This window comes from Mastigoproctus giganteus, chromosome 11 (assembly GCF_048544385.1).
Source record: "Mastigoproctus giganteus isolate SK-2022 chromosome 11, ASM4854438v1, whole genome shotgun sequence".
Lineage (NCBI taxonomy): Eukaryota > Metazoa > Arthropoda > Arachnida > Uropygi > Thelyphonidae > Mastigoproctus > Mastigoproctus giganteus.
This window is the reverse complement of record NC_143585.1, coordinates 41,144,320-41,156,199: the sequence shown is the minus strand read 5'-3', so window position 1 is coordinate 41,156,199 and position 11,880 is coordinate 41,144,320. Positions and strand designations below refer to the sequence as shown.

At 35.7% G+C, this 11,880-nt stretch overlaps 1 protein-coding gene across 3 annotated transcripts in view; it reads left to right on the top strand.

Annotated features, from left to right (window-relative positions):
* The first annotated feature begins 953 nt into the window (after positions 1-953).
* The window catches only part of LOC150077944 (uncharacterized), a 60,149-nt gene continuing 49,222 nt past the window's right edge, over positions 954-11,880 (top strand). For 2 of the 3 annotated variants that reach the window (XM_090384885.1, XM_090384883.1), the window contains exons 1-3: positions 958-1,088; positions 1,235-1,313; positions 7,059-7,179. In XM_090384885.1, coding sequence (XP_090241011.1) covers positions 1,236-1,313; positions 7,059-7,179 — 199 coding nt within the window. In that variant the 5' untranslated portion in view covers positions 958-1,088; position 1,235. Of the gene's footprint in view, positions 1,089-1,234; positions 1,314-7,058; positions 7,180-11,880 lie in introns of all 3 variants that reach the window. The other variant, XM_090384884.1, reaches the window with a different exon arrangement.

Genomic DNA, 11,880 nt, shown 5'->3' with positions numbered 1-11,880 from the left:
CTCGGAGGTCCATTTGACATGCTCCTTACACCAAAAAAATCGTGCCTTTTTCATTTTTTGTGTGAAGAGAGGCCTCGTCTTAGGACGACGGGCTACATATCCATTTTTGAAGAGGCATCTTCTGACTGTTACTGCAATTGCTACCACTTCTGTATGTTCTTTCCATTCTCTTTTCAGTTCACACGAAGAATCTTTATGGGTTTTAAGGCATAAGCCCTTCAAAACGAGGTCCTGCTTTGGCGTAGAGACTCGCTTGCGTCCGGTTCCTTTTTTCCTATTAGCAGAACCAGTACTCATGAGTTTGGATAGAAATCTACTCACTGTCGACTGACTACAAGATACTCTATAAGCACTATGACGGGAAGAACATCCTTCCTCATGTAAAGCAACAATTGCACTCTTTCTTTGTGGCGTCAACTGCACGTAACTCGCCATCCTGACACAAGCTAGGAATGACTGCAACTTTTGCAGAGCGTGCTTATATGCCAAAGGTAACAACTGATGCAATAATACGCCATCACCTACGTGTGTCAATCTTATCTGGTGAAATCTGTAAGAAATATTGTCATATACTTGTGTTATTCGGACGACAATTACAATTTTAAGAGGTCACGCACTATCTTTGAACACCAGTGTATCTATGAAAGGCGCCTCCATAGCCACGTGGGAAGGAGCTGCAGCAGCAGCAGCAGCAGTGCGTAGCATACGCTTCTTGATTAGACCGGGGTTCGAGCCCGTCACCACCAAATACGGAGGATGAGGAAAGGTCAGAGAATGACCACCGCATTTCCCCGAGCAATATGGCCTTAGTTGTTAATGCTCCTAAAAACCAAATAACTAACTATCTATGAAAACTGTTTAGAGACAGTTTATATTATTTATTTATATTTTTTTTCTTGTTTTCATAGTGCTGCCATCTTCCGATTTTATTGTATTAGTACTTCTGTAAACAAATAACGTAATAACGCGTGAAGCTTATTTTTCGAACCAGGTGATCGTATGGCAATCACAAACCGGACACAGAAATGTGTGTAATGTGTTCATTTGTGAGAGATTAATAAATTAAGCCAGTATGATTTTATAATTAGGTATTGATTTTTAATGGATTAATTGATGATAATTTTAGTAATTGCATAACAGTTCTGTTAATAAATTGCTAGTATATATGCAGTACATTGCACATCACCTACGTATATATATATCTTATTTTTATTTTTTATGCTGTCTTGTTTAGAATGGCTGAACACCAATCTTCTGATCTGACTAATGAATCAAGAAAGGATTCTGAGAACCCTCAGCCAGAACAGAGTGAGGTAATAATTTGTTTTTTGTGCATTAGATCTTTTTGCAGTATCGCGCGTTAAATCAAGGGCTCACAGAATAGGTGCAGTTATACACAGCCTTGCACTAACGTCTTCAGGTTCTGAGTTCAATTTGAAATTTGGCGACCAACGTTTTCCATTCAACCCTGTCTTCTGCACTAACAGGTGAATAAATATATTATAAGATAATTTCATCATCGCCCAGCATACCAACCGGCAGATGAATACATAATGTTTGATTTTTTTTTAGTTGTGTATTTTATAGTGTTATTTTTGAATTTCATTCAGGGTTATTCATTTTATTTTTCATTCAGTGCGATTTAATTTTCTAAATTGAAAGTAATAAGACTGAACTACTGTTGTACAAGTTCCTAGTTCACGAATATCCAAGCCAGACCTGCTCTTCATTATATGATTTTATTTTATTTGTTAATATTATTATATTAGTATATGCTTATATTTAACTTTTAGTTTCACTTAATATGCAATTCCTACACCCATTACATTTATTCAACTATATTAATTAAACTACAGTTCTCCAGTCGGTGGGGACCTCCCCTAAGTCCAAGGATGCTCTCATAATTATGGCTAAGGGTTTGTTTAGTTGCTTTGCCGACTCCTTTAATATAACTGGATAGATCCCATCCACCCCAGGTGCCTTTCTTAGGTTTAACTTCAACAATTTCTCCTCCACTTTGCTCTCAGTTATTACAAAATAATTAAGCACTCTGCTACAATTTGAATGATTGATAACCTATTCTGTGAGCCCCTGATTTATTCATACCTATTAAGAAATATTATTCAAGGTTTAGGCCTAAATGGTAATCAAATGAACTAACAAGACTCGTGACAGAGAAGAAAAATGCATGGGATGCATATAAATTATCAAGCAACTCAGAAGCCTATGGCAGATGGCTATGGCTAGTCTGTAATCAGGTCACAAAGGAGGTTAGGCAGGCAAAGGCAGATTATGAGAAATCTTTGGCAAAGGATGCTAAGAAAAACAACAAGGATTTCTTTACTTATAAACTCTAAAAGGAAGGGAATGAATCTGACTGGTCCACTTGATATCGATGGTTCGACTGTTGATGATCCTGCTCAGATAGCAAACAAACTGAATGAGTATTTTGCATCTACATTCACACATGAGGAGCTATTAAGGTTTGAAAATGGCAGAAGGTTATCAAATTGTAGCAGGGTGCTTAATGATTTTGTAATAATTGAGAGCAAAGTGGAGGAGAAATTGTTGAAGTTAAACATAAGAAAGGCACCTGGGGTGGATGGGATCTATCCAGTTATATTAAAGGAGGCAGCAAAGCAATTAAGCAAACCCTTAGCCATAATTATGAGAGCATCCTTGGACTCGGGGTAGGTTCCCACAGACAGGAGATGTGCAAATGTATCCCCAATTCACAAAGGGGGATCGAAGGGTGACACGAGTAATTACAGACCAGTTAGTTTAACTTCTGTTCCGGGTAAAATAATGGAATCACTGGTTAAAGATGCATTGCAGGATCATCTAGACAAGACTGCAGCAATAATTCAGACACAACATGGGTTTGTTAAGGGAAAGTCTTGTCTGACAAATTTCATAGGATATTATGATGTGGTTACAAAGGAACTGCATGCAAAAAATAAGTTTGATATCATATATATTTGGATTTCAGGAAAGCTTTTGAGACTGCTGCGCATGGAAGACTATTGTACAAATTGGAGCAGAATGGTATTAAGGGTAAGTTGCTACAATGGATAAAAGGATGGTTGAGTGGAAGAAGACAGAGGGTGGTAATCAATGGGTGCTGCTCTTCATGGACTAATGTTATTAGTGGAGTCCCACAGGGTTCGGTGTTGGGTCCACTGTTGTTTTGTATATTTATCAATGATATTGATGAAGGTATATCAGGCTTAATGTCGAAGTTTGGAGATGATACAAAGGTTGGCAGGGTTGTTAATGACAGTAATGGCAGTGTGCTACTGCAACAGGATCTAGAAAATTTGGGCAGATGGGCTAAGAAGTGGCAACTGAAGTTTAAACTTGACAAATGTAAAGTACTGCATGTGGGTAGAAGTAACCCCAGAGAAATGTAACAACTGTGTGGTACTACACTTAAGGTGGTAGAAAATGAAAAAGACCTTGGAGTAATTGTGCAGTCAGATATGAAGTTTTCTGAGCAATGCAGACAAGCTGCCAGGGCAGGTCATGGGGTTTTGTCAATGATATATAGGAATTTTGCAAGCAGGGAAAAGGAGGTGATTGTCCCTCTGTATAAGGCAATGGTCAGGCCATGCCTTGAGTACTGCTTACAGATCTGGAGGCCTCATTTTAGGAAGGATGTCAATTTGCTTGAGCGTGTACAGAGAAGGGCAACAAGATTGGTGAGGGGAATGAAGGGATCCTCTTACCAAGAGAGGCTTAAGTTCTGCAAATTGCAGTGGCAGAAGACTAGGCACCTGCACGGTGATCTGATTGACGTGTATAAGGCTGTGAATGGGTTCAACATGCTGCATTCTGATGGGATCCTTCCACTTGTTCAGATTATGAACCTGAGGGGGCATAAATTCAAATTAAGAAAAGACAGATGTAGATTAGATGTGCGGAAATTTGCCTTTAGCCAGCGGGTGGTTAATTGCTGGAACAAACTTCCATCTGTCATTGTGGAAGTTGATAGGTTGAATAAATTTATGGAGGAACTGGACAGGCATTTGGAGGGAATGGTGTGATTTTTTTTTTTTTGGCTGATGCTGCATAAGCTCATACACTTGCTTTCTTGCATCACATGCCACTTCTACTACTATGGGAATGGTAAGCCACACCTTGAGATCTGGAGACCTCATTTTAGAAAAGAATGAGTACAGAGAAGGGCAAATGAGCAACTGCTCTCTTCCAAGACGAGCCTTGGAAGGAAAGAGTCGCTCATTTTTGTAACCAGATTTACAAGTTACCTTCGTATTGGCCCGTTAATAGTATTGCACAGTTAATCCAGAAACATGGCCAGTGCAGTGGCAGGGTGTGTGTGTGTGTGTGTGTCTTGAATATTTTCCTTGTAAATCATGTCACTTAAAACTCCACGTAATGTCTGTTATGCATTACATTACGTACGAGTTCATTGGGTTTGCAATGGATGCTGATTAATTGGTGTATGAGTTTGGATCAGTTTAAGAGAAGGAATAGGAGAAAGTAGATTTATGAGTGTCAGTTCAAAAATAGAATTGAAATTAAAATATTTTTATCACGGGCTAGTTTGTTGTTTGGTTGTTTTATGGGACTTTGACTACTTTATTCATAGTACACCAGTTTATTATAGATGGTAGCATTTTATATCTGAATAAGTGTGTATTCACAAGCTGATTTACATATTGTGCAGACCTAAAAATTAAATTATAGTTAAAGCCTGTAGTCAGTAGCATAGCTAGGGTTGTCGACACCCAGGGGCAACATGCCTTCCTGGCACCCCCCCCCCCCCCGAATGTGATAGATAGTTTCTTCAGTTTGTGCCTCTGAAGCTCGGCACCTGGAGCAGTTGCCCTCTTCTGCACCCGCCATTGCTACTGCATGCCTGTATTATCAATATGTTAACAAGAAATTTTATAAAATCCTTGTCAGTTTGACATTCACCTTTGTAAAACCATATGTAAATCTAATAGCAGTTGTTTAAAGTGGGATTAGAATAGTGAGAAATTAATTCTGTAGAATATTCCAAGGTCTGTCCACTTCCTCCTTCCTAGTCAGAAAGTGAAGAGCAAAAATTCAAATATATCTCAGAATCACTTGATGTGAGCTGCTGCATTATGAATCTAATGCATATATAAATGAGCACAGATTCACAGGTACCATGGTGCAAGAATTATCAAAGCAAAAATGTCCCAATTTTGTTTTTGATAAATACTGATAGAAAGAAAATTAAATTATATCAAATAATAATATTATATAATAGTAGAGAACCACCATATGCTATTTCTTACATTTCTGACAAAAGTGACTAGCACTGAAAGGTCATTTATTAAATTAAAAATAATAAAAGACTACAAAAGAAATTCTAGGGCAAACCACATTAAACATCTTGCTATACTAGCTATTGAACACAAAAAAACTGCCAAAATGAACCTTAAAGAACTAATTTGTGATTTCAAAACATAAAAGCAAGGAAGATGAATTTTTAAATAAGATAGTATAGAACAGGGGTTTTCAGATTGTGATACTGCAACACACTAAAATTCTAAATGAATTTTACAACCCCCCACCCCCTTCCTCCATGAGTATTGTAAACTGTCGATTATATTGAGGTTAAAATTGGTAATAAATAAATAAATAAATATCCCAGTAACTTTGATAGCTAAGATTTTACTGAAAATAAACCAAAAATATCAAATTTAGACTCCTGTAGTAAGAAATATAAATATGGTTAGCAGACATCAAATAAAACTTCATTAACCTTAGATTTTTTTTACCATGACTACACCTACCAATACTATGATAAAAATAAAAACAAAACATAATAGCATAAATAGCATGTGACTGGGAAAAGGAGCTTGTGTCTTGTGATTTGGTTAATGAAGTGAGTGTTAATACATATCTGAGATTTAACTCTTATTTTTAATGTGAACGAAATTGATTTTTTATACATTACACATTTAATCATATCTAGCTGCGACCCCCCCACGGGGATCGAATCCCACAGTTTGAGAAACACTGGTATAGATTATTGATGTACCAACTTTTTTAACGGCGTTTTATCATTTTTGTTTTTTGAATATTACTTAAAATGTGCATTATAAATAATATTTTAAGAGTAAGAGATCGGTGTTTCATGTTAATAAAAATAGAGAGAGGCTCTTCAACAGTCTTTGAATAGGAGCCTAAATATTTCAGCTTTGCCACTGCATAGGCATCAATGTATCTTGCTTTGTAGACCCACTCTGTCATTAGCACCCACTCTGTCATTAATTGACAGATATGAATTACATGCTGTTCTCTGTCATCACAACAGCAGTCTTATCAACTATCCGTTTAGAAACTGGCCATCTTCCTCTGCTGTGGCATACAAACTACCTGTCTTCTCAAACATGCGTCTTGCATAACTAATTGCTTAACAGAAGCCCACATTTTAATCTTTTCTTCTGGCAGTATTCATGAAGAGCAACCAGAGTTGTATAATAGAGCTTAATTAGCAAAGCTCACTCCTATAATGCAGATTTGATGAATTTCCACTTCAGTTCTTTTTTCACCCATTTAGGCACCTCCGTAGCCAGGTGGGCAGGAGCAGCAGTGCATAGCACACGCTTCTTGATTAGACCGGGGTTCGAGCCCGTGACCACCAAATACGGAGGATGCGGAAAGGTCAGGGAATGACCACCGCATATCTCCGGAGCAATATGGCCTTAGTTGCTAATGCTCCTAAAAAACCAAATAACATTTTCGCCCATTCCCATAGCTCATCCCCAAAGCATATCGTCAGATTGTAATAATTTGCATAATTATTCTGTACAGCACCTTTTCCTCCTACTGGTGCTTTACAGAACTAACTTTTTCACATTATTCCTTTCTGCATTGCCTGACTATTGTGTATTCCAAATTTCAGTTCTCTCTAATTAGTAATTTTCTGCCTTCGGGCCTTCAAAACAATGAGTTTAAGTATAATTGCTGTATACTAATTAAGTCAGACATTATGTTATAATCTGGTTAAAATGTATTTTAGTGACATAATAATTATCTTATTTCACATGATATTATTTCAGTTAAAGAAGTACAGTGCAAATGATGACAGTGAAGAATATAGCCATACCAAGTTGTTGGCTGAAATTGAAGTAATGACTGCACAGCTCATGGAATTACAAGAGGAAGTGAGCAAGCAAAGAGGTAATGCCTTGTCAAAAAACCCTTGAAGGTTGGGAATAGGATACATCACAAATTCTTGTATGACCTGATCAGTACATTTACTGAAAGAGCAGGAAAGAGTAGATGGTGATAAAATCAGATGCACCAGTTCATTCTAAACTACTGTAAATAATAAAGTAGCATACGTTATTTAAAGTAGTATTTAAAGTATGCTACTTTATTATTTAAAAAATTAAAAATTATAAATAAAATATAAAACCATAAGAACTTGCAACAGATTTTTTCTCTCTTTAACAGCTGTATAACACCTTACTACCTCTTAACTCTTGAGTGAGTACACTCAAAAACATAACATGAATAATTTTTCATGAATAATAAATACAACTATGAATATTTTTTTAAATTTAAAATTTTATTTTAAATAAATTTTAAAATAAAAATGTGGACTAGCACACCTTGTTCTAGTGGCTACTGCTATAACTTGCTTTGAGTAGATAGAGAATATGATAACAAAAAGTTAAGTGTGCATCATATATTTGGAACACTTCAGCTTTGTTGTGGTCAAAATTCAAATGATGATGCATGGACATTAACTTTAAATTTATATTTAATGACTGAAGAATTAACTTAAAGTACATATTTATTCAAATTCCACAGTTATTAGATCTAAGCTCTACACTTAAAACCCAGTCAGTGTCTGTGTGGCATCTCTTGAATTTTAACCATAATGCAACTTACATGTTGTTTATATCAAATTTATAAGACCTGCCTGCATTCACCTTAGAAAAATGCTCCTAAATTCTCATATCATTTCAAGAAATAGTTTAAAATTGTGCACTTTACAGTGTCATACTCTATTTTAAAATTTTGAAGGATACAACTATGAATAATTTTTTTAATTGCAAACATATATTTTTAAATAAATTTTTAAATAAAAATGTGCACTAGCACACCTTGTTCTAGTGGCCACTGCTATAACTTTCTTTGAATAGATAGAGAATATGATAACAAAAAGTTAAGTGTGCATCATATTTTTGGAATAAAGGCAAAAAATTGTCTGAAATTGTGCATTTTGAATACCATTGTTTATTGTAATAATATAATGGATCCAAGTACAAACTGAAAGCAAAACAAAAACTAAAAGTGTTCACTCTGATATCCCTCTAGTCTGCTGTGTCGGCGTAAAATTCTGAAGTATAAGCATAAAATAAATCTGCAAAATGCATGTAGTACAGGAAACTTGAAATTTCTCACCGTTTTTTTTTCCTGGTCAATAAATATTTATATATTATAATTATAACCTTAGGTTTTTTTTAATTATATAATTTAAATACTGATTTTCAGTTGCAATTGCCAATTTTACCTACCCACCCTTCTTTAAAAGTAAATTATCATGTGTCTAGTCATAGCAGTACATTTTTGGAAAAAAAAAGCAAAACATTTTTTTAGTAATATATGTACTATTATCCTTCTGTTCTAACCACTTTCCTAAAACATTGCCTTTCAAATAAAATGATAAGAATACACACAGATAATCTTCTTTAATAAGAAAAAGGAAAAGTAACCATTTCTAGTAGCAGAGCTTAGTGTTTCACCCTAGCAACAATTCAAAATTTCTCCTTCCTATATGTGGTCTCTGTCACTTAGGAAGTGGTAATAATCACTACACTGCAGGAAGCATAACTAAAATGATTGATAACAACAAATTTCATGACAGAGGACATGCTTCATTTCACTGTTATGCCACCAAATGGGTTTCATATAGTTTTTGCCAAAAGTAAGTTTACTTGTTATTTGATTTTTCTGTGATAATATTTTTGCAATCCTAACACAATCAGTGATACATATCAAAAGTAAAAACATAATTCAAGGAATGTTAAAATTGATGTTACCGTAATAGATATATTGTTTAGCTATTTATTTTTTTGGTGCACTTTATGTAATTTGAGAAATGAAATACAGGAGACTGATGTGAAACATGCATATCTGTTAAAGAAATTTAAATTCTCAACAGGTTCATCATCATCATCAGCCATTTTCAATCCACTGCAGGATGAAGGCCTCTCCAGCAACTTTCCAGTTCCTTCTGTTTTGAGCACTGGCCATCCATTTACTACTCAAAAACTCATGAATTTCATCTATCCATCTCCGCCTTTGTCTTCCAGGTTTTCTTCTAGCTCCTCTTGGGTACCATTCTGTTATTTTCTTAGTCCATCTGTCATCATGTCTTCTAGCTATGTGTCCTGCCCAAGACCATTTCAGTTCTTTAGTTTTGATAAGAATGTCCTTTACTTGAGTTTGCTGCCTAATCCATGTGTTTCTCTTCTTATCTAACAGTCTGATTCCCAATATAATTCGTTCCATTCTTCGCTGTGTAGTTCTTAGCTTCTCTTCCATTCTTTTGGTGAGTGCCCAAGTTTCACTTCCATAAGTCATGGTGGGGAGTATACATTGATTCATTATTTTACGTTTCAGACAAACTGGGATATTTCTCTTCAGTATGTGACTATATTTCCTGAATGCTATCCATCCAAAATTTATTCTTCTCTTGACTTCCAGCCATTTATCATTATTACAGCTAATAACTTGTCCCAGATAAGTATATGACTCCACCTTTTCAATTACTGCTCCTTCAATCATTATTTCCCTTTCCGTGGCATACTTGTTCATCATTACTTTTGTTTTAGCCATATTCATCTTTAGTCCAAAATCCTTACTAACTGTGCATAACTGATTAAGATTTTCCTCTAATTCTTTGGGATCGTGGCTTATGACCACAATGTCATCTGCAAATCGTAAATGGTTTAGGTACTCTCCATTCACATTGACTCCTTTCTGCGACCAGTCTAATCTTCTGAAAGCTTCCTCAAGGGCAGCAGTAAACAGCTTCGGAGATGTGTCTCCTTGTCGAACTCCTTTCTCGATTTTAAATTTGCTACTGTCTTTGTCTAGTCTAATAAAGGATGTAGCACTCTCATATATTTTCTTCAAAATCATAATATATGGAGTATCTATGCCTTGTCTTTCCAGTGCCCGAAACATTGCCTTATGCTGTATGGAGTCAAATGCCTTTTCATAATCCACAAATGCCAGGCATAATGGTGTTTTATATTCATTTGCTTTCTCCATTAGCTGTGATATTACGTGAAGGTGATCCATAGTTGAGAATCCTGTCCTAAAGCCAGCTTGCTCTTTCGGTTGATTCTCATCAAGTATTCTTTCTAATCTGTTAGTAATGACCCTTGTGAACAACTTGTAGATATGGGATAATAAGCTAATTGGTCTATAATTTCCAATTTCTGATTTATCTCCTTTCTTATGCAGCAAAACTATGATTGCATTATTCCACTGCTTAGGCATCACACCTTTTCTAATGCACTTTGTGAAGAGCCTTGCCAGTTTTTGTGTTATGTCTCTTCCTCCCAATTTTAACACTCTACAGTAACTTCATCTTCCCCCGGAGCTTTCCGATTCTTCATTTTCTTCAATGCATGTTCTACCTCATCAGGAAGAATATCGGGTATGTCGTATGTGTTGCTACTTTGCAATCCATCTTCCCCACTGCTGGTATCATTCCCTCGCTCCTTGTATAATTCTCTATAGTAGTCTTCTGCTATTTGAATTATGCCTTCTCTGCTGTTTATAAGTACACCATCGCTATTCTTCAGTTTCAGTATCATTTGTCTTTCTGTATTACTGCTCATGGCTGCTGATTTAAATCCTTTGTTTTCCCTTAATGCTTGTTCTACTTTTCTTGTGTTAAATCTTCTTATGTCCTCTCTGAGTCTCTTTCTAATGGCTTTGCATAACTCAGTATACTCAATTTTCTCCCTGTCAGTGTTTTTCTTGCTCTTCATTTGTCGTCTTTGGTTCATCATGACAAGTGTTTCTTGACTAATTTTTTCTTCTTTGGATTTCTGTTTCCCTATAGGTTTCTTGGGCTTTATCACTTTCAGAAAGTTGTAATAGTCCTCGTCGATATCTTGGTCTTGAGCAGTCTGCAGAAGCTCAAACTTGTTCTTCAGTTCCAGTACATACTGCTTTTTCTCCTCCTCTGTTATTTTAAAGACCTTTGTATTATTTACTCGAGTCAGTTTTTTCCTTTCCTTTCCTACATCTATATCAAGTGTACATCTTACCATTCTGTGATCACTTCCAACATTTACCTTATTCAGGATGGTAACATCATTCACAATATATCTTCTGTTAGTGAGGATGAAGTCGATTTCATTAGTTGTTAATCCATTTGGACTCTTCCATGTCCACTTTCTGTTCACCCTTTTCTTGAAAAAAGTGTTCATTACTGACATTCCTTGAGATTCTGCAAATTCCACAAGTCTTTCACCTCTTTTATTTCTTTCACCAATTCCAAAATTTCCTATAGTTCCTCTTTCTGCGCTGTTTTGCCTTTTTCCAACCTTAGCATTGAAGTCCCCCATAATAATAGTGTAGTGGGTTTTCTGTTCATCTAGAAGACTCTCAATTTCAGTGTACATTTCTTCAACCTCTTCCTCATCATGGCTCGATGTTGGTGCATAAATCATTATAATCTTTAGCTTGTACCTCTTAGAAATCTTGAGTATTAGTCTTGATACATCACAAATACATCAAAAATTCACAAATACTCAACAGGTTATTCAACATTAATACTGATTAATGTCCACATATCATCATCAAGATATCCTTATTGATGTATGTAACTGCCTTTTCTATGTAACAAGT